We start from the raw sequence: 24,131 nt of genomic DNA on the forward strand, positions 1-24,131 counted from the left end.
AGTATCTTCACGGGGTGGTTCGCAATGGGCAAGAAAAGCAGAGTTGGGGAGACGACCGGCAATGAAACTGAAAACAAGACCGTGGTAACGGATCTACGTGCCTAATTGCTGCAACACATTTTTCTTCTCGTAAAAGTATACCATCTCTTCACTGTGGTCCAAAAACCGAATCCCTGAAGTTAAAGAACCTGAATGGTGCACAAGCCACTTGCGGGCAGCTCCACATTGGACAAATAATGCTTGCCTTCTCTATGGCATTAGCAGTTTTTAAAAAGCATGCATTTGTATATTGTATCCTTAAAATCCGTTCATTACTGTTACTTATTTTTGCAGTCCATAATGGACCTTTTTAAAGAAAATTTTGAATTCCATGCTCCATTCGCGCATTGAAAATATTTTTCGAGCACTATTTTCATCCAGTCTATAAGTCTTCAAAGTCGATAAAAGCAGGACTCGCAGTAAGGATTACACAAAAACATTGCGTATAGCTTGTGCTCCGTGGTTTTATTTTCGAACACAAATATAGTTATTCGATTTTACCTTCATAGTGCAAGGTAGCTGTGTAAGTTTGTTAGATTTTTTTTTCGAGACTGCAGTTTTAAGCACTTTACAGAACATTGTTACTAGCACGTCCTCAAAACACTGTTCGCAATTTAACTTGTGCATGCGACTTACATTCATTCCATTGGATGTTCGAAAATACTGAATTACATAGACCACCGCTACAAATAGCACTGGATTATCACAAATGTCAGTTACTAACCTACACACATATCTTAAATATTAACACCAGCAGGATTAAAAGGCTGCTAACATGTCAAGCTTATTCAATTGAAAAGAAATTGAAGAGCCTGCGTAAAGTAAAGAAATGGTCACAAAGACCTGTAGATTACAATTTTATTTTTTTAAATGGAGGACAATAAACAACATTTGAAACCACAATTCTTGGACAGGTATTAGAGATAGGGACTAACTTGAAATCAGCACCTAAATGTAATCAAAACGATACAATAGCAAATCTTGAAAAACAATGCAGAGTTGACTTGAAATCTTCTTCGCTACACTTCAGGCTAACTGGTGCTGTCAGATAAGATTAGCTAAAAAAATGTTATGCAGCAGTCAATTCCCAGTGGCTAATTCCAAGTGGCTAACTTCAAGAGGCAGATTACAAACTACAGTAAAAGAAATACTAAACAGACATCCTAAAGCATCCCACTAAATCTACAGTAAAATATCAGAGGTATCCAACCTCTAATGTTTGTGTTTGTTCTTGAGAAACACATAGGATGAACATAACCTTAGAAAACGTATACAATACGTTCAATTTAACACAATCATATAAAAAGAACACAAAACAAAACTTTACACTCAATATATGAAGGCCTATGCTCTAGATTATGTGCCCCAAAAGATATGTTAGCCACCCATTTGAAGGAGCCTGTCGGAAATAAAATGCAGCACTCATAACTTATATGGAAAAAATGAGAATACAGAAACACATGCACACATGCTTTACAATCTAGCTAACAAGTAATGACTAATGCTGAAACACAAGGAATTAGTCAACCTGGTATTACATGACTGTGCGCACTACAAGCAAAGCAAAAACACATGGGCTAAGGTCAATGCGCTCAGGACACAGGCATTCTCTTTGATCGCGAGAAAGGCATTCATCACCTTCACTTTAGGACAAAGTGAAGAAAAATTCCAGAAAAGTTCCCATGGCAACTGGTCAGACTAAGGACTAGTAACTTTGTGATTAAATAAGTAATTGAATTTCTGAAGACCTGTGTCTAAGCAAATATTTGCTTGAAAACTTAATTGTTCACCAAATCCATTATCACCATTATTTTTTTCTAATTAAAGGATATGTATAAATGCTAGCAAATGTGTCATGTGGCAGAACGAGAAGTCAATTAAGAAAAAAAATACAAAATGCTGACAGTGCTCCCAGGAAGCTGTCCGAGCTAGATGCAAAAAGATAAAAACCATAACTAGTCCATGCAGGGACAAGAAACCAATGGGGTGATGATTCTTAGGGTCAACGAAATGTTGCTGTTCCTGTTTGTCATGTCTTTCCATGCTGTCACATAATGCGAGTACAGCATTTTTCGAAGTTTAGAGCCCAAGGAATTCGCTTCTGAGCCTTGTTGTGCATCTCTAGCATTCCAGATCTCTTGAAGGTACAGAAAAACTTGCTCTGACCACCGTGAATGTTGGACATCCATGGATGCTCAGAGGCCTTATTACACGGCTTAGATGCCAAACCCTTTGGCTCTGTACTTTTTGACAAAGGCTATACATCAGTTTTCTCACAGATTCATGCTGATATTGTTTTCCTTTTTCTTCGCTCTGGCCAACTTTGTGATGTAAACATTGATAAGTTATAGCAGCACAGTTTGCGTTCCACTACCAGTATTCCAAACAGTACTAAAAACTAGACATGTAAAACATGTACAGGCAGATAGAAGAGGCAGCTGTGAAGGAAAGACGAAGTGGTTTTTAAAAACTGACCAGCTCAAAACCATCGTAGCATGGTTTATTTTAAGCCAAACATCTAAAAGCACTCTCAAGAGAGGTCAGCAGACAGAGTGCCTTCTTTAGATTTTCCAAACGGAACACCCACAAGGCTGCAAACAGCAGAATCCCCACAGAAGCGATGAGGTTTTCACTACAGGGTGATGGCCAATGAACAAGAAAACTGCACCTTGATAGGTGAGGAGGCATGCTGTGAGTGCTTGGTCCTGCAAAATTAAAAACGAAATATAATTGACATTTCTAACACTTGTAGAAGTGCAAAAAATACTGTCGCATTTAAGTATAATGCACATTATGACTACACTATCCTAGGGATGAATTCATGAGGGGGTGGTCTCCCCTCCTCAAAGTGAGAAATTTTACATAGAAAAACCATGCTCAACCCAATTTTTTCAAGAATAAAGTCAAAGAAATGCGAGGTTCAAACTGACCGATTTTTAAAGATAATGGTAACCAGGCTAATGTACTTGGAGCTATCAACACTGTCTAGCTTCAACTTCATTGCCCACCACTATGTGCAGGAGACCTTGGTGACAAGTTTTGTATCGAAAAATTTTCATTCATGATTCGTTAGTATGGATGAATCACTTTGCGAGAATTTTGCTTGGAAACCAAAGTGTCCATATTACAGAGGTGCAACTGTAAATATGATTTGTCCATTAGAGCCATGATCACATTTAGTGGGCCACCACAACTATGCAAAAGTTAAACAAAATGCTGCAATGACCTCCCTGTCAAAGATTTGAAAACCATATTCTAGCAGCTATAAGTCAATTGAGCTGCTCAATCTCATTTAATTGTAACCAGTGCAGCAACAGCCTAACTGTAATCGAACTAGAGGCCAAAGAAACAATGGTGAGCCACTGCTCATAAGGGAGCGTGATACAAAGTGCGTATTCAAAAGGCACAGCTGCACACGAAAGCTACCACTCTTGCTTTATCCATGACATTTGATACATATGGCGACTACAGGAATTTTTGCTGAGCATCGAAGAAGCAAATGTTCTCTAGGGAATCACATTTTGAGCACCTTTAACAGCCCGGGATGCAACAATCAGTACTCCCCATTAATCATATTTGCGTGTGTATAATAAAGACCTAAAAATACAACAAAACTGGTATGGTGTTGTTCAAAGTGTATATCGCCATTATACACAGCTTGTGAAGTAGCACTCTACAATGATTGGATGCCATCGAAGACTGCAACACAAAACACTCTTTTCCAACTGAAAATAAAAAATAGCTGCATCGTATCCAGACCTCATTAACATTTGTCAATAAAATGAAAAAAACCACAGTCGCAAAAGCAAATAATGGTGATCGCCTCTCCATAATTTCGTGCAAGTCTAAAGAAACCACAACCGTCTGAACATTGGATTATTGGTTAGTTAAAAAGAGTGGTAGTGAACACGCGTGAAAATGAGACAGTAGCAATGCAAATCCCAAAATAGCAGCGTGTCAGTACGCTGTATCTGGTTTAGTCATGAAATTACTCTATTTTCAGAACTGAGTATAGTTGCAGCAGTTACACTGGCTCCTTATTCCTACTACTGTCTTTTTTTAATTGCACAAGTAACTATGCCTGAATTGTAACGAAAATCCCTTGGGGGTCAGCAGCTCCTTACTGTCACTGTTTGCATCCCGCCTCTTTGCAAGATAACGAAACACCTGGGCTTTGTGCTAGCCCCATTCTAAAATAAATAATCACAAAACCCAAGGTTTGCTAAGGCTCATGACATCAATGACTAAATTTGAGTAAATTCTGTGCCTAAAAGGTAGTCATCAGATGTTCAGATAAATACTGAGCTGCTATTTTTGTACAAAAATTTCAGTTCCTGCCTATGTCCACCAATAATTTGCACAAAAATACCTACAAGTGTTGCAGGGGGCATCTTTCTTTGCGACTTAACTCTGCACTGTTTGGTACTGCTTGTAGATTAAACTGATGCAACCTTGGAGTTCTTCATAGATTAGAACCTGTATAGAACAATGTCCAGTCAGGTTTGATACCAAACAAATAATTATGAATAAAATGTATGCCGTTCGAATTACTGACTCCAATAATGATAGGTGAGCAAGGCAATGAAGTATGTGATGCTTTGAAAGTAAAGCAGCTTTTATATCTTCACAAATAGTGACAGCACGTTTATACTGCACCCATAGAAGTTATGCCGCAACTAACCGCAGAACATAAGGCAAGAACTGACAGCCGTTGCTTTCTCGCTTTCACTCGTGTTCCAGTAACAAAAAGATTGCGCCATTGACTGAAAGCAACAAATAATCAGATTGGAATTTTAAATGTGGCGGTCGAATCTATGACAGCACAATACAAGTATGCACTTCAGAAGCTTTGAGCACATTCATACATTTGCTGCGACGCGCACGATAAGCAAAATTATGTTTTTTTTTTGTGGGGAACCATGGCATTTTAGAAAAAGCGACCTGATTTTTTTTGTTAATAGCGATGCCGCATACCTCGTTCTGCGAACATGCATGAAATTAGGAGTAGCCAAAAATGCTGCACATATCCAAAATAAAATGACACAAATACTTCGGAGGGCACTAAAATAACAATGCCGAAAACATACAGCCGCTTGCAAGGTGTATACTTCAGTGCAGACGCAAGCAGACTTGTACTACAGAGCGCTCGTGCGGTGCTTTGCGGAATGAAGGCGAACTTATAACGCACGCAGTGGGATTGACTGACAATGCAGGTGCTCAAGGGCTGGCGCATAGTCATATAAAACAACCCACACACTGGCAGCGCGTGGTTAAGAAAACTGCGCTAATGTTTTGCTCCATTCCGCAGCACAGTGCTTCAGCGCTCCACACAACGCTCCACACAAGCCTGCTCACGTCTTTATCGTACAACGATATTTAAGACGCAAAATCACTCACCATGACGGCGAGACGGATGCGAGACGGCAGGGATTCAAAAATATCCTTCCGGGCAGCAGTGTCGAGGTAGAAATTTCTCTCCCGCTGGCCAAGGGCGCGGCAAAGCCAGCGCTTGTCTCAATTCGCTCACAACGGCGCCATACTGCCATTCGCAAACCAGAGCGAGGGGAAAGCTCAGCCGTCGTTTACGATATCCACTTCGGTGAACTCGTTTAAGCATACATCTTTCCTTTCTCCGTCGCGCATCGAAAAGCAGCAGCGCCAAACGCACAGTCGCCGCTCACGATATCCGTTCCAAGAGAGGCTCCAGACAACCCGCCGCGCTCAATTCTGCGACGCAATCCGAGACGGCCCCGCTAACGCTGCTAGGCCTAGCGCCTACGCCGCTTCGGTCACAGCGTCCGCACTCACGAGTCACGGCTCTCTCGCCGTCTTCTGATCCTTTGCGCCGCCTGCTGTCGATTGCATCTCGACCGAAACCAAAACTTGCTGCTTCGTTCCGGAACTAAGCGAAACAGATAAAAGTACACAGTTCCACTGGCGCGTTCTTTTGAACAGCAGCAGGAATTCGACCTCGCTCCGTCTCAATTGCCGTACGGTGTTTTTTTTTTTCTACACCGTTCGGAAGGTTCCGAATAGCGACAACCACTCCGTTAGAGACGGCTGATGAACGATTGCGGACCTCGTTAGCACACCGTCAATTCTAGCTGGTGTTGCTTCGGTGTTTATGATATCATGTGCACCGTTTTACCGGTGTTCGCGTCTCGCTATGCGGTGTTTTAAAGCGGACGAACACGGATAAACCTCCCATCTCGTGTCATTCGTGTTTAGTGTGTAATTAAACGACCTGCAAACTTTCCTTGTTCTGAGTCTATTCTGTGCTGGGCACTGATTGTAATTGTCGTGGTAAACACTACTACATTCTTTTCTAAATATAATTCGTGTACATTAGATTTTGTACACAGACACAACAACGCACTGACTCATTTGACTAGTGCATATAGATAACAATGAAATGTTATAAGTGCCTGCAAGGCACATGTAAGCATGCACTGCGTGCCAAAAGTAAAGGCAGAGTGATATTTTGGGGCTCAGCTCGTAGCTGTCTCGCTTTTGCATCACGTATTAGCTCAAACAACACACACACGTACACGCACAACAACGTAAGCATCTAGCCTTTCATCCAATAGTGCCTTGCGGGCTTTTCTTATTATTGATTACTCAGTAATATTGCCTGAAGTTGCCGACTACAAAAAATAGCTCGAGTTTCAAAACAACTGCTAGTGAGGATGAGGGTGAGGGAAGGCCGGCGATGTGTGGACGAAGGAGGGCCAGAAAATTTTTGGAAGTGAGGATGAGGGTGAGGGAGGATTGGACAACTTTTCAAAATGAGGGCGAGGGCGAGGGAGGGCCATGGATTCAAACTTGAGGGTGAGGGAGGAAAAGTGAAAGTGAGGGAATTTGCCCACATCTGGTTGTGTGTCACAGCTATAAGCGCACTTTCTCCTCTTTTCGAACTAGCTCTTCTCTTGGTTTATTTAATGTGCAAAAGTCATTTCAAGTATAGTAGAGAAGTAACTGCAAAAATTCCTCTTTTCGGGTAAACTGCTTGTTCCCTCTGGCATTGGAGGGGTCCTGTACAGCGACGAATATAAAAGGACACCACAAATGACCGACGAGCGGCAGTACTCGGAGCGGCGGAATCCCACAGCTGTGATTCGCGAGCACGGCAATATAGAGCCGAGCCCTTCTACAGCTCAGGGAAGGCCGGGCAACATTTTTCAAGCACCAGAGTGGTGCCGTATACTGACTCCGGCGTCGGCCGGCGGTGCGTGATTCTCGGGAAAATATTGCGCGCAGCCGAGGCGTCTTCCGTCTTGAACTCTGCCCCCTCAGCATCTTTGCATGACTAACTACTGTGACTTGGTGTGCTCCTCTAGCATAAATACCTGCCTGGCCCATTTTAGCATCGCGTTACTGAGCCAGCAGGTTTGCTGGTGGTTGGCCCCCCTGAGCAAATTCTTTTTTTCTTTTTTGAATATATTCCACAAACCGCACCTCGAACATCATGCAGGCAGCATAAATGTGATTGCAACGCAAACAGTTACACAGACGCCATGAAAGACATTTGGCCGTAATTCTAGTCGTCGGCAGCTTTTCATAGCGGCTCCTCAGCTTCCCCGTAAGAGTGCGCGCAAAAAAAAAAAAGGAATAGCGAGTGTCCTTTAAAGTAATGAAGACATATGAAACTAAAGCAGTCAAGGAAAGGTCACAACTGGGACTATTTCACTGTACGGATGTGACAGCCATACTTTCACACCCTTTTCTGAGGGTGCCAGTGTGTGAATTATAGACACGGAAAGCTTTTAACCTTTGTTGCGGTGCAATAAAGGAATCGTTGTAAGAGCTGTGACTAGTAGGCTTCTGTGTTTGAGCCAAAAGTAGAAAGTAATTTAAAAGTTATTGCATTACTTTTCTCGAGTAACTGCAATGTAATGTCATTACTTTTTGTTAGCAGTAACCTGTAATAAAATTAATTACATTAACGAGGCTTCATGGGAAGTAGTAACCTAACTGAAATACTTTTAAAGAGGCTGTGGCGGAAGGAACTTACTGTCGCGCGCCCTCTCTCGTTCACAATTGCGACGACAGCGAGCACTGAACGTCGACACGACTTGCCTTTGAGTACAACTGGTTTGGTATGGTATAGTATGGTACGGTATGGTATGGTCTACGAGAGACGCCGCAGGGGGGGGGCTTCGGAATAGTTTCGGTCCCCACGGTGTTCTTTAACGTGCACTGATATCTCACAGCACGCCGGCGCCCTTTGCATGTCGCCTTCATCAAAATGCAGCCGGGCGTTAGCTTCGGCTCAGCGGCCGAACGCCACAGCCGCCGCGCCGGGTCGCGTGCAGAACTGTAGTTTGAAGTGCAAACGTGATTTTGTCTGATGAACGCATGCTCAGTTGCCGAAGTGGCGCCCAACTGTCCAGGGCACACCTACTTCATAAAAAGCGCACCCTGCGCTTCCCGGAGGACCAGCGAGCCCAGCGCCACCCGCATGCATACCCTGATCCAGCGCGACACTAGCAACACGGACAGAACCCGCACTAAGCCCGTCACTTGGTGGAAAATGGCCTCGCGCCACGAGCATTACGCCTTCCCATCTGCACGTGGGGAGTTTTGTTTCTTTACAAGCCGCGAGACGTACGAGGTTGTAGCACCAAGACGCCAAAGTGATGTCATATTCCTCAAACAGTATATATATATATAGCTTAACCTGACGACTGTGCTGTAATCTTACACAACCGATTCTCTTCGCCTTTTTTGTACTCGGTCTATAATAGGATACGAGCTACCCGCTTTACCGGTGAAAAATGGACGTTTTTTGTCACTCCGTTTCAATATTTCTTAGTGAAAATTATGCGTGACATTAATATGCAGACAACCAAAACAGAAGCTAAAAGAATATGGTTGGTAAAATGCACTTCAAATAGAAATGTTGTGCAGTAATGTGAAATATTTTTTTCTTTATCATACAAACTTTAATAAAAGTTCCGGTGAACACATACAACGTTATGTTTACAGCATGGAAATAAAAAGCATGTAAACAATCGTGAAACTTGTTTTTTTATTGCATAAAGGACATGAAATTTTCGATGTCACTTACCAATACTTCGAGCTACAAAAGAAATGTTTGCTGCCTCATGACATCTTCGATGTGTTACAACACCAACTTCTTTCTTCAAGTATTTTATTGAAGAATGATAGAAAGTACTAACACGTAAACTAACATAAATTTCCTTGACAGGCATAAAGAATAGATGTGGAGCTGTAACAGACAAGAATTGGAAAAAAAAAAATGTTGGAGATGGCTGCAAGACTAATAAATACGCAATAGCGTGAAAGACGAACACTGGCTGATATATATCGGGTGTGCAGAACGTTACGAATTAAACTAACTAAAGAGCGCGTGGAGTTTCGTTTTAGTAATGCTTTGAGCTACGAAAGAAAACCTTCACTTCATGACTGTATGGCTCTATAGCGGAAAACTGTACATAAAAACACCGACCGGACGTTTGCCCCTGTGGTATAATTTGAATCGCAGTAACGTCTGCGTTTGTCCGTGATTCCGAGGCCGGTAGAAGTGTGTAGCACCTCTGAATAGGGGTATGGGATGTCTATTGCGATTATGCCACTGCACTCGCGCTAGCGCTACGTGTAAGCTCCAGTAAAGTAACTAAAGTGAGAGTGACGTCATTGTATAAGAACCAGCCAGTGAGTGACACCCATGACGTCGTGCGGGACGCCATTTCATCCTGCCACTCAGCGTAACTTGTTGCACCTGATGTGTGACGCCAACGACATCGACGTCGGAAAAACGGGAAACGTGGCAATAATAGATGTCGCTGTAAAAATTATGCTTGACGCTCTTGGCTGTGGAGTAAGAAAGGGAACTGTTCCCTCTCGTATTGCACCGACGTGCGTGTGCTTTGAGAGGGGCCCTATAGGGCATGCGAACAGCGCAAGCATTATCATGTCGTGGATCTGAAGGCATCCCGCCGCAAGCGCCGCCGCACAGCGCTACGTAGGCGCAAGGCGCGATCTTGGAGTTCCGCATTTCATTCGTTGACGTTGCACCGACGATGGCCGACGGAAATCGGGCAGGGCGACTCGCGTTTTTGTCGGCCGACAAGAAATACGGCGAGCACCGGCACTGGCCCACCATCGTTGCGCGCACAGCTTCTCGTCACCAGGCGGTGACATAACCCCAACGGTTCTAACGATCGGAGCAGACTGTGCGCGCCACCTCCAACGCAGTGACGTTACCAGATTATCCATTTTCATTTATTACTGGGAGAGATTTTATAAACATCCTTATCTTGAAGAGAAAAAAAGTGCTTGCCGTGGAGGCTGACGTCACCGCCTTGGCACATTCCACCAGGCCGACGACCGTGGGTCAGTCAGCGTGTCAAGGGTCTTGGCAGACGTCGGATCGTGTGCATTACAGATTCGACGCAATGAACCCTTTCTTTTCCTCCACAAGGAAGCCGGCGACTTTTGAACACAGTTGAGGTGAGCGGAAAGCCCCGTGAATGTCGGCTGTGTTCGAATGCTTGGTGGCGGTTATTCCGTGTTGCTATGAGCGAGCGAGAGTAGTTTATCGAAATGGGGCTGGCACGTAGGCCTAGCTAAGGAAGACGAGAATTAGGAAGTGTATACAGTGCGCGCCGTGGACAGGAGGGGCTCGAGCCATCTTTTGACAGTGGCGCCACGAGGCCTGACGCTTCGAGCGAAATGGCACAGCGCACTGTCGGCCCGGCCGGTTCAACGACCCTTCCGGCCGCGCTCCGTCGACGGCGGAAACGCGTCCGACGCCGCCAAAGGCCGCACGTCGGCCCGCAACTGCGCGTCCGTGGTGGCAACGCGCTCCGGTTTCTCGCCTTCTCTGACGAACACAAAGCGTCCCGCATGAGGTCCCCGTGACCCTGAGTTGCCTCGCTTCCCCGCGGTGCGTACGCACGAACCATTGCCGACCCTCCGCGGCCGTATTCGGCCACGAGGGTGTGATTCCCGGCGGCCGCATTTCGGTCGAGGTGTCGGGGAAATTTGCAGGTGGTTCAAGCCGCCAATCCGGGGTTCCTTCCGTTACAGAAAATAAACACTTGCAAGATGGCGCTGGCACTGGCCGCCAAACTGATCGCTGAGCGCGGATGTCGCGGGCCTCTGCAACTGGCCTCGTCAATTGACCGGTGTGCGGTGTCAGAACCATGGGTGTCCAAATTACTGCGGAACCTCTTTCTGTCTTTCTTTTTTAACTCCTTTCTTCATGCCTTCCCTAATGACGTGGTTCGCCGAGAATGCGGCGATTACTGCATCTTTCATTTCCTCGTACAACATCCGCAATTTCATTTTTTACGGCGCACATGATGGGTACATCAAGACAGCAAGCTAAGATTAAAGAACCCCTTCGCCTATCCGCTTTTTCTTTCTGCGTATGTGCACCCACATGTCGTTTCAGTGAAGAGCGGATTTTTGATCTGCTCACGATGACCAGCGCGAGTCTGCGGCTGCTGTCGGCGTGGTTCATTTCAGCCTGGCACAGAAAAGGTTCTAAAGGGGCAAAAATGTTGAAAGCTGGGACGAGACTACTGAGAGAAATATGTCACAGAGCATGTTTTTTTTTTCATCGTCCCGTCTCTGCTGCGCCGAGGCAATTTTCAACATGAATCACCAACTGGCGTATAACAGAGCCTTGAAGTTGAATGCCTGAGCATGAGCACGGCCGTTACTTATGGTAGGAGAGATTTTCGCTGCTTACTTCGTGGTTTTCTTGGCAAAATTTTTAAGCGCAGCGCCAGGACATCGTGCCAGCCGGCACGCGCAAACTAGTTTCTCATGTAAGAGCGGGGATTCGGGCAAGTTTCCCATGGCGCGAACATATATACGGCGCCAACCCGCAGTAGCAGACACCACTGAAACGTTTGTATTTTTCACGATGCCTAAACGGAGAAGAAAAACACTTTATTTTTGGTCGGTTAGGGACGTATTACAAGAGAGAGGTTTCTCCAGCCACGTTAAGTGGCCACGAGGCCTTTGGCCGACCAAGCCCAGGCAATTGAGCGGGCCGTCGAAGTAGCCGGATGCCAAAAACAGAAGCTCACAAAGTTTGCTATTTCAAGCAATGACATTTTAACGCCGTAGCGTTAAAGGGACTATGCAATGAATTAAAAGTCCCCTGCAAAGGTTTTCAATGCTTAGAAATTATGCTATGAAGCATCCACACAAAGTATGAGTGTTCGGAAGTAAGCAGGCAATTTATTAAGAATTTTTAAAAACCATGTTTTTTTTTTTAATTCGCGGGGCGATTGTTTTCGTAGTGACCGGTTTTTAGAGTAAAATCGTGAAAATAGACGTCACTAGTTCCGTGACGTCGGCAGGCCACCATACGCTGTCATTCGCTGGAGCCAGGGCAGCCACGACGTCACGGGCACGCTTCCGGTAGCCGTGAACGTCGTGTGCTCGTGCCGCCGCGCGACCCTCTCGGGCAGTTTTCGCATTGCGACATGGTTGGAGACCGGCGACGGAGACAAAAACCAGTCTGCCGACCAGGTCTTCGCGAGATTGGCCGCCAAGCAAAAACATGCGCCAAACACGAACTCGATTTACGTTCATAAGAAGCCCAGGGATAGATTAATGTGAAAAATGTATCATTTCTTGTACTTCATCCTACAGCCGATTGCGGCTGCTTGGCGCGGGTCTCGATCCTGGCGTCTGCTAGATCCGCTGCTGAAGGCGTCATGGAAATCGAGCACAACTTTACTATGGGACGGGCTCACAGTAAATGCCAAGTGGCTAGAGTAGTTGGCATTTACTACGGCTCTGGCTCGTTCCGAAGCGCCGTCATCTACGGCATCGATGCGAAACCAGCTAGGCTAGCGACGACCAGGGCAGCCGGGAAGCAGCTCAGTTCGTCGCCCGGCGCTCCCGCAGGCGGCGTCGTTGCCGAAAGCTCGGCTTTTGGGCAGGCATGCTATCGTTGCTCGAATATAGCAGGCAGCCTTTCTGATAGCATGGCTGTTTTGTCTTTTCTGGTGCGAACGTGAAGTAGCGAGCCAGCTGCAGCGGGCCGACTGGCCTGGACCCCGTCGGCCGCGGTCATAAAAATGAACTTATGGTTTTCGGCGTAAATCATAAGAGTGGAATGTGAAAAATGTATCATTTTCGAGGATCGTTGATCAATACCGAGTTGCTGGTAGAAGTAACAAATTTGATACGAACAAATTTCTTGCCAGAATCGCCTTGCAGCTGCCGCTGGCCCGCCGTTGCTGTCCGGCTCGCCTGCATGACGCCCGCAGCTGTCCGCTAGCTACGCTGCCGAAGGCGTCGCGGAAACTGACCATCGTTTATTGCGAGATTATGCTGTTGACAGCAAAGCTACATTAAGTGTGTACCTTTTAATATAGCGCAGGCGACTTCCGAAGCGGCGTACGCTGCGCCTTCGATGCGAAAGAAGCTATAGGCCTAGCGACGACCAGGGCAGCCAGGCAGCAGCGGCGACCGCGGGCGCCGCCGTTGCTGAAAGCTCGCTACTAGGGCAGGCATGCTTTGTCACTATAAGGGGGTCTTTATGATTATATGGTTATTATGACTTTTCTGGTGCGAACTTCAACACCAAGCCAAGCAGCGGTCGGTCACTGCTGCGCAGTGACAAAGTGTAATGTACGCTTTGAGCTTGGGCCAAGCGGCGCATCGATGCTTGCCACTCCGAGTGTCCCTGTTTGCAGTGGGGCTGCAGTTCGCAGGCGGCGACAGGTGCAGCGCGCCAGCCAAGTTTTCGCACATGTGTCGCCTGCTTTACTCCCGCCGCGAGTGTGTGCACTTTTGTAGGAAGCAAATACATCTCTCCTTCGTGGCGTCGTGGGTATAGTAGTAGGTCTGGCGGTGCTAAGGTAGAGTCCGCGTGTCTGAGAATTTTTTGCTTTTTTTTAATTTTCTAGTCTTAAATAAACTCTCCCTTGTTCACCTGCGAGCGACTGGATTTAGTTTTCGTGCCATGCCTTTCTGACCCAACAATCAGTGCCGCTCAGTACTGGGCGGCACTCGTTCATAATCACGATTGTTAAGGAGTTTCCTTTACTATATGGCGATTTCTTTAAAACAGTTACGACAAAAGAAGAGAGAACGAGAAAGGGCCAAGTCGGTGTCGCACGTCGTCTCACTGGTGCGACGTGGGAGTTGGCGGACCATCGGCCAACTGCCGTCTTGTGGGACACGTGGCGCCGACTGTTTTCGCCGGCGCAGTGCGACATATAGCCACTACACGGTTTTGGCAGATCGAATCGGCCTGCTGTTGGCCTAGCATGACAGGCACTTAAAACTACAACAGACGGCAAGTAAAGGAAGCCGACGCGCACCGCAATCCAGGTCTCGAGGGGAGCGCGCCCCCCTCGGGACAGGTCGTGGGCGAGAGAGACGGGGCCGACGCTGCTGCTGGGGTGCGACAACCGAACGTCAGCGGATGACGTATTCATGGGCGGGGCCCCGTCGCAGACCTGTTATCTTTATTTTTGTCTGGTGCCCCGCGTGTACGAGTTGAGGGGGGAGAGGAGGAGCGTAATTTTTAATCGTCTATATCCTCGCTGTTGTTGATGCTAGCTCAAAAATTCTTGCGCAGGGGTGACGAGTAATGGAATGCCTCTCTCCCGTCTGCTTTAAGTAACCTCAATTAATTTATTGCATAGTCCCTTTAAAGGCCCTGTTCTCCAGAAAATCCGGCATCGGCGTTGTCGGGGTCGTTGATTTGAGCTAAAAATCACGAGCATGGATGCGGCAGGTGGTTCCCAGAGAGCAACCTAGAAGTAGGGTAGGCCACCTACGTCACGTCACCTTTTGACGTCATCACACACTGCCCACAGGAATGTGCGCAAACTGCCCACCATGGCAGGCAGCAGTTCAATTAATGATTTATCGCGAAATGCTGCTCGGGAATATCGACCTGAACCCGACCGCGGCGGCTGCGTTTTTATGGAGGAAAAACGCTAAGGCGCCCGTGTGCTGTGCGATGTCAGTGCACGTTAAAGATCCCCAGGTGGTCGAAATTATTCCGGAGCCCTCCACTACGGCACCTATTCTTCCTTTCTTCTTTCACTCCCTCCTTTATCCCTTCCCTTACGGCGCGGTTCAGGTGTCCAAAGATATATGAGACAGATACTGCGTCAGTTCCTTTCCCCAAAAAACCAATTATTATTATTATTATATCGACCTGGTCTCACAAGCCCTGGTGGCAGCCCCTGCCATCATAGTACAATGGCGCATCACTTAACCAATGCGCCAGGAGGGATATGAGGACTCACAGCAATCCATGAATGTAAAGCAAAGAATGACCAATTCCGCATGTATGGTCATTAAGACATTAATGCTGAAGCGTCGTACTTTCAAGGCGGAGCTTAAGCGTCCCCTTCAATTTTTGTTAAAGAATATTTGCTCTCAAAAGTGTCTCTGTTAAAGGAAAAAAGATGGTTTCAATGATTAGCTATATTTCGAGACATGGACAGAAAGCCATCTCATACCGTGGGCAAATTTGGAGGCCGTTTAAGCCTATCTACTTTTCTGTTAATTTATTGCAATGTACACTAAGAATATTTTATTTTAGAACCTTTTGATTGTAAAAGAAGAGTTTACTTGCAATATTTTTTGCCAAAAATCTCTCGTCTTGTCTTCCCGGCATTCCCGCAGTGGTTGAAGTGCTCTTTAAGAAGCTTGCATAGACGCGGGCGCCAGCGTTCCCTCTAGGTAATATTTAGAAACTCTGTGAGCTGCGAGAGACGCCGTATAGACCCGATATAGTGTGTTTACAAACATCGGGCGGCGCTCGCGGAAGCCGAAGGAGGCCGTGGGTATCGTGTGCGCGGCTCGCTTTCGTCCGCTTATCGTGCCGTTCGAGAACTCCTTTCTGCGGAGAGCTGTCTAGTATTAGGCAGCGTAGTTTGAACTACTGTATTAATGAGCAAATATAGCGCACGCGACAATACGTTGCACTCCGCGAGAAGCTTGCGCGATTCGGAGGAACACCCAGCAGACCGAGCAGATTTTGGGAGTATGCCCGGCTTCCCAACGCACATTTATCCTAACGTATTAAAAAGGTACCCCACGAAATGACGCAGGGTACTCTGTCACACTCTTCTTAAAATCAGGCGCCGACTGTTAACGAACGGGAACGGTCACCTTTATAGGTGCCCTGTGAAACGAGAAAAAAGCATCAACAAAGGTTTAACACGGCTAGACCTAAGTAGACAAAGCGAAAGCAAAAGGTTATGCGTAGTTATACATGGCTAAGCTCGGTCTTGCAAAGCTGTGGTACATCGGGCAACTAGACGCGGCTTAATAATAATAATAATAATTGTTTTTTTCGGGGGGGAAAGGAAATGGCGCAGTATCTGTCTCATATATCTTTGGACACCTGAACCGCGCCGTAAGGGAAGGGATAAAGGAGGGAGTGAAAGAAGAAAGAGAGAAATAGGTGCCGTAGTGCAGGGCTCCGGAATAATTTCGACCACCTGGGGATCTTTAACGTGCACTGACATCGCACAGCACACGGGCGCCTTAGCGTTTTTCCTCCATAAAACGCAGCCGCCGCGGTCGGGTTCGAACCCGGGAACTCCGGATCAGTAGTCGAGCGCCCTAACCACTGAGCCACCGTGGCGGCTTGGCGTCTGTAACGTTGAGTGCGCTGCGCAAAGTGGATAGGCAGCGCGCCCACCCTGGCACCCTGGCAGGGGCAGTTAAATTAATGGTTGATTGCGAGCGGCTGCCCACCCAATGAACGCTGTGGCCTGTTGCTGCCGTGACGCGTGTCTGCCACAACGCTGCCAGCGCTAACGCATGCAGCCCACATCTCTCTCTCTCTCACCACCGCCACGCACACACCTCAAAGCGCTACTGAGGCGTCCATTGACCCAGGGAGCCAGTTATGCGCTCTTCCTTTCCTCAAAATAATCGGAGTCTTGAATGTTGTCAACGCCAACACCAATGAACACAATGCACGTCGACGGCTGCTGCTCCAGTGGCGGCGGCAACGGCGGCGGCTGAGTGACGTCATAGCTTTCACGTGTTTTCGTCTCGGTCCAAGGTCAAACTCGCGCACTCGGCGAAGAAGCTGGAGTGGGGGGGGGGGGGGGGGTAGTAAAGTTTTTGCTTAATATGTTTAGTGAAGTTGCGCTTACATGTTTTTCTATGGGTTGTCGCGCTCCCTGCCTGTACCCCACGCTGGGCGTGATTCCCACACGCACGTATCGCGGATTTATAGCTCATGTCATTTAAAATGCCGTGTCATACTTTCAAGTTCAGTTCTAGGCTGTACTCGGCTTCTCTTCACGAAGGGACGACATCGTATACGTTTACTATGAAATCAGAAAACTACTTTGAAAACTTTCGTTTGCGTGTATTCCCATGGGCCACAACCCGTTTTTATCCTCACCAGGCCACAGTGGCGCCATCCCATCTTACTTTCATCACAGATCGGTGTTGGTCTGTAGCGGAGGGCTCCGGATTAATTTCGGCCACCTGCGGTTCTTTAATGAACACCTGTCATCGCGAGCATCCGGGCGTTTTCGCGGCCATCAAAATGCGGCCGCTCGGCCGGTATCCGATCCCGTGACCTTAGGTACAGCAGCCGAACGCCAAAGACACTGAGCACCGCGGAGTGTGAACCGCAAAACGGAATCCTTGCAAAATACTGCCCTATCTATGCGCGATTCTGAACCGACTAAAGAATGGACAGACGCTCTGAGCACCTAGTGTACAAAGTACTGAGCTCCTGTATTTCAAAATATCACTCCAGTGCCATTTGCGACGACCAATGGCTCACCGTAGATCTCTCAAGCTTAAGCAAAAAAAGAAAGCCTTCCGCATCATGCAGAAGCTGCAGAGAAGTTTTCCTCGCTCAACCCCTCTGGGAAACACCCTTTATCACCCTGTGTATAGTTCCGCAACTTCACGCTAGCGCCTTTACTTTGAACGCGGCGCTCTGGTCTTTGATGCAGCTCTCCCGCTAACCCCACCCGCCTTCTGATGTGGCAAGAATCAGTCCTGGCAGGTGTTACGGCTGTCGTGACCACGGCGAATGGATTTTTACACGCCAGCACTGTGAGCTAAGAGGCGCGCTGTAGTGCATACAGCGGTTCGAGTTTATACTTGGCCAGCGGGGGTTCTTCAGCGTGGAACAGAAATATCGGTCCAATATATGCGGGTGAAAGCCAGCAGCAACTGAAATGTAAATTGACAAAAAAAATTAAATTAGAACCCAAGTGACGTGAAAGATTGCTTGGGTTTTTCATTTTGTTTTTTGGCTTCCAGCACAAAGGCGAACCGGCGCCCTTGCATCGCCGGCCGCCCGTGGGAGCTTAGTTTTCGCGAGGGAATTTTGAACTTACGGTGCGCCGCCATCGGAAAACAGTAACGGCCTTTGTGCTCGTCCAGGTCGGTGCACCTGTAAGCGCGTATACATACCGTGCGACTGTGAAGCACCGTTGCAGCGCGATGAGAATAAGGCCCGCAGTGCAGGAAACACAGCGCGCACCGCACCGTATACGTGGCCGACCTCCGGTGCAGGGGGACTGAGGCTAACGCGCGGGGTAGGCGTTCCGTCATTTCAAGGGCACCTCTCACTCCGCCGCAGGTTAAACGAATTGGCATTTCCTTTCACTTGAAACGCCAGCTCAACCGCTATGATCTGTCTCGGGGCTGCTATAACGTCCAGTTTCTGCGTGCGCTGCCTGAAAAAACAGCCCAGCGAGTACGTGACTCGACTGCTGCTGGCGTTAGCCGCGCGCTGCCTATAGAGGCCTCTGTGAGCGGTCGACCGAGGGAGTGCATGCCCTCTCCTGCGGGGAAGACGGCGCGCCACTTGTGGTGCACAGCCGACCGTATCTGACGAATCTTGAGGCCAGTCGTGCAGGAGGCAACTCTCACGCGCCTCCATAACCTTTTACGAAACACTCGTAACTTCTGGAGCATTAAAAGTTGGAAAAAATGATCACGCTCAACCACCACAGGCGCTTTCAGAGATTTATGCCTGCACCACTGATGCGAGAGTGAACATTTTCGATACCAGTAGAATTTCCTACTTTCCAGCACACGACATGACAGGGACCTCCGACGCAGCACAGTTCAACGCTGGCAGCAGGAGGTTCGTGCGCCAGAAATTTCTACAAGAGAAGCAGAAGGACCGCGTCGCGAAAGGGGCAGTTGCGAATAGTCGTTCAAACGAGTCCCTTTCGTGCAAAGCACTAAAGGAAGACACAGCTTTAACAAATGGTTATCCTGCAACCTTCGTGCGTTTGCACAGCTCTAACGAGAAAGCGCAAAAGTAAACGGCCGGTGCCGGTGGACGCAGCAACCTGTCATCGGCTCTCTCATTTCTTCCGGGAACCTGCTATTGCCGGGTACAAGTCAAGAGCGAAGCGGCAAATGCCCCTTGTGAATCAATATAGCTCAATATAGCTTTGATTACACTACTACTGCGCAACATTTTATTACTGCTGTTTCTAAAGTCTCACCCCAACTTAACTTATGCGTGACCAACATTTGAATGTACCAGCATTATATGGCATCGCGTAGAAAGACGTTTAATAAAAAATGTTTAAAGCGTACAAAGAGCAGCTACATTTATTATGTCAAGATACACATGTACTTACTTTGTCTTAGATGCTTCCTCGGCTCAGTCTGACATCTGTAGCTGAACATCTGTGTTTGGCAGATTGAAATGCTTCCTTTTGCTTTCAAGAAATTCTCAGTTTTATAGGCCACTAAAGGGACATAGCAAACTAGGCAAGACGGTTCCTCGGGAACACTGCCGACACTTTTTAAACGCGGAAAGGTGGCTGTTTTAGGGAGAAAACCGCAAATGAGAGTCCAGAAGCCCGTCCAGATTCAAAGCGCCTGCAAAAATTTAGCTGCTGCCACGTCATTTCCATGCCGTCTGTGCAATCCGGTCAATCAGAGGCGCCGGTTCCGAAGACCGGGACCGGAAGGATAAGCGCGTTTTCGAAATTCTAAAAGCTGATACGGATATTACTTACGGAGGTCAACACGGCTCTCAGTAATTAAGGGCCGCCGCGGTGGCTGAGTGGTTATGGCGCTCGGCTGCTGATCCGAAAGACGCGGCTTCTGTCCTCGTCGCGGCGGTCGAACTTCGATGAAGACGAAATTCCAGAGGCCCGTGTACTGTGCGAAGTCAGTGCACGTTAAAAAACCCCACGTGGTCGAAATTCCCGGAGCTCTTCACAACGGCGTCTCTCATAGCCTGAGTCGCCTTGGGACGCTAAACCCCCAAACCAAACCAAACTACACCAAACCAAACCAATAATTAAGGAGCTCAACAGTAATAGTTAAGAATTTTGGCTTACCAACCTGCTAGTTCGCACGTCTTAGCTGTATTCTGATGTGCTACTCGGCTGACAATGCTATCCCGAAAAAAGCGCTCTTCTAACTCAAAAACCCCATTTTTAAGCATTTTGAATAGTCTTAGGTGGAACACCCTGTGTACATCGGCGACGATAGCGCGAGTGTGTGGCCTTCTGTGCGTTGTGCGCTGCCTTGAAGTGTAGACGTAAGCTTCGAGGGATCCTCAAAATCATGCGAGCAGCTATCGCTTTGTAACGTATCCACTCAACACCACATCTGAGTTAAAAACTGCACGTGCATTTCTCATGAAACGGCGCATTGTGCTGTCGATTATCGCGTGTTTGCTTACTAATTACGCAGGTATAGGTGTGATCGCAGACAAGCCTCGTTATTGACTCTCCTGCGGTCATTCCGATTTCTGCGTTCATTATTCGCTTCCCGTGAGTTGAAAGCGGAACCGAATCACTGTACGCTCCACCCAGCTGTAGTCTGTCCCCTTCCGACTGTATATATATCTGTCGGCAGGGGATGCACATATAATGCTGTCGCATTCGTTTTTTCACAGTCGTTTTTTCGCGCGCGAAACCCTGCCTCGCGCGCCGGCGCCACAAGTATACTGCGCGCACGATGGCCCGCGTTGGGAAACTTTTTAATGAGCCAAATGAGAAGTGATGGTGCGTACAGTGGTCCTTCTCAGATATTGTTCAGCACATCTAAAAACCATATTCACCTTTCCACTGCGCTGAAAGCACGGAAGACCAGGCGCTCGCATAGCGCTTCACATGTTAACGACGTGCATCCATGCGCGTGTCTGCATGGGCGCTTACTAAAAATGAAGAAACAAACAATTTGCGAGATCACAACATGTTCAGCCTGCACAAAATAGCCCATTCGACGGCTGAAGTGAAGAAGCAGTCCGAACCGCGCGCGGCTTTTCTATCTTTGGCCGGACAACCTTGAAGTCTCCCATTATTTCAGCAACGGCGCAGCGGTCTGTAAGCTCCTGCGCATATTGTCGAGCGCACGACTAGCTTCCTCATGGAGCCCCGCTGCACGAGGTGACAACTGTTTGCAGGAACAATGCTGAGGTACTCGAGTGACAAAACAGTGCCATCTTTCAGAGCCTGAATAATCAGAAATCGCTCGCAACAACCGAAAGAAAATAACGAGGCTTTATTCAGGTTAAAAGACAGGGATCACCATTCGGAATCGGATTCTATAGCATTCCAGACGGCTGTACCAGACATTATTAATACGGGGACAGATGGCGCTCCTAAAGAGCCAGTTCTTGCCGACAAGTAAGTCAGGAGTTACTGGTGACCCTGTTATGACGATTCCGTAGTACATGTGAAGGCCCGCCGAGAAGTGTATTCAAGGCGGATATAAGCCAGCAGTTTGGGCCCACTAGAAGTGGGCTCGTAGGAAGGTAAACTCCCACTATGGTCACCACTGTAACTGCAGCTGTTTGCGATGGTCAGTGTAACATCTTGTTTATTACTGCGAAAGCACTCTTCCGATGCGTAAACCCCGAGCAATCCCTTGAAATGTTCATGGGTTTGCGACGTTCGTGCGTTTGTGCCAAGTGAAAGAAGCAAATAAAAATAAATCAAATAAATATCCGCGCCAGGGAACCGAACCCGCGGTGGCGCGAACAGATGAGCTCGCTGGCCACTGCGCGAGAGCACTATAGGCTATCGCCGCAGCCATGAATGTGCACGCCTCGTGTTATACTGCAACACACCCTCGCGCTAAGTATTGCACATAGTCTTCTTCATCAACTAATTCTGCCATCAAACAAATATTTGCGCTTTGAGCTATGTGGCGGCAGTGACAGATGCGCCTGCATGCGTTGGCGTGGACAACTCTGTGTCAGGAGCAAGGCGCTAGAGCAATACGCGTTGGCGTTGACAACACTGCTGCAGAAACGTGGCACTGGAACACAGGCCGCCGGCGTAAACTGGGCAAATTGGCATTGACGATTAAAAAATTGAAGACGCGCATAACTGGCACCCTGGGTCAGTGGACACTTCAATCACGCTTTCAGGTACATGGCAGTGGTGTCCAAGTGCAAAAGCTGTGCTTTCGCACAGTACTTCGTGCTTAGCCATGCTGAACCACCAGCCATATTTTCATTATTATTTCTCTTCTCTAGTAGAGCGCACATCGCGTAACTATGCTGTCACCCGTGTCGTCACTGTGTTCCCAGCTCTCAGCGTGGCGCGTTGCCATAGCGCTTTGCAGTGACGTCACTGCATGCTGACCAATCAGTGTGGCGCGGTTACGCCAACGCCGCGCGAGCGGGAAACGCGCCCTTAACAGCTGTCGCTGTAAAATGAGCGGTAAACCAGGGTCACTAGGAGGGCGGGCGCTCGCGTTGTGTGTGTGCGTGTGTGTACCTGAGCGCCTCGGGTCCGGGTGCGCAGGCGCTCGCCCAGCGGATCGTGCGCGACCTGGAGCTCGTGCCGGCCGAGGAGCCCGTGCGGCTTCCGCGCGTGCGCCGCTGCCGCCCGTCGGCTGCCAAGCGCACCACCTTCGCACCGCTGCCCAGCACCGAGGACAAGGCACGCTTTCACCCATGCACGCGCATAGATAGGCGCAGCCTGGAGGTAAGGGCGCGCTGCACCCGCTTCCGCCCACCCCCGGTGCTGCTGTGTCAAGCCCACTGCTGTGACTCCTTGTTCCAACTGTCCGGATGTGAAGAAGCCGGCCGACTATCGGTGCTCGCAGAGGCTCGCTCTTGAAGGCACATACTGCCTGCAAAACTGCGGCGCACGATTCCGGAAAGCTGCTTCGAAACGTAACCAAGCTGTGCGTACTTGGCGCAGCAGCGATGCACCCACCATAGCTCTTAGCTTGTCAAAGTAATCGATGTCATTAAAGCTTCCGTTATCGCCGTGTTAATGTATACTAAATACGCAGACGGGGTTGACAGCCTGAACTACGCTAGCCTAAAATCTCGCCCCCAACCCCTAGACGAAACTGGCATTCATTTGCTGCCTACAGACAGCACTGCCTTAGACGCGACCGCGTAGTGGATTATGCTGCCCCACAGCGATGTAAGCATCCGAGGCAGCCGGAACTTCTAACTGGCACCAGAAGGAACGGTGTTATTCGCGAAAGACCTTCACTTACCGCACGGATCCGAGCCAAGTGTGGCCCTCAGCCCATTAGATCGGAAAACACTCGTGACAAAATCGCGTGCTTGAAAACTTCAGAAAGAAACGAGTCCACTGAAACCAAACGCAAATGCCACCGTTAAAGAGGTAACCTGAGCACGTTGCACTGTATTTACCAGATCACTTGTAATATGTACGCGGCGTAGTATGTAAGGACAGAAAATGGGGTGTCCGAATAGTACTTTTCCAAACCGAATCGAATACGAATATTCTGGCTAAAAACCGAATCGAATACGAATCGAATTGTGAGAGAACCGAATCTAATACGAATAGAATATTTTTATAAATATTCGCTATTTGTATGAATATTCAATGAACAGTGTCTGATAGCTGTGTCTGTTAAAAAAAGCTACGCTGGCCTCCATTTGGGGGTCACAACATGATGTCAATGTATCAACTTTATCCCTGTCATGTTATGCCTATAGGAAAACTACATTTTGCTGCCGATAACGGACGATAATAAACTAGAGCCACATTTCAGTGCATGAGACGGGCTAGAGCTACGTGTGAGGCATGGCCTCCGAGGTCAGGTTGTCTGGGCCCTGTCTCATCGTCCAATCTCTGAGGCCATGCATGAGGATTATGAACACCGCCACGCGAATGGCCCGCACC

At 48.0% G+C, this 24,131-nt stretch overlaps 1 protein-coding gene across 1 annotated transcript in view; it reads left to right on the forward strand.

Moving 5' to 3' along the window:
* The window catches only part of dysc (whirlin protein dyschronic), a 352,774-nt gene that overhangs the window by 308,875 nt on the left and 19,768 nt on the right, over positions 1 to 24,131 (forward strand). The window contains exon 10 of the mRNA XM_077650615.1: positions 22,767 to 22,904. Within this exon, the coding sequence (XP_077506741.1) occupies positions 22,767 to 22,904 (138 nt within the window). The remainder of the gene's footprint in view (positions 1 to 22,766; positions 22,905 to 24,131) is intronic.

Source organism: Amblyomma americanum, chromosome 1, assembly GCF_052857255.1.
Source record: "Amblyomma americanum isolate KBUSLIRL-KWMA chromosome 1, ASM5285725v1, whole genome shotgun sequence".
Taxonomy (NCBI): domain Eukaryota; kingdom Metazoa; phylum Arthropoda; class Arachnida; order Ixodida; family Ixodidae; genus Amblyomma; species Amblyomma americanum.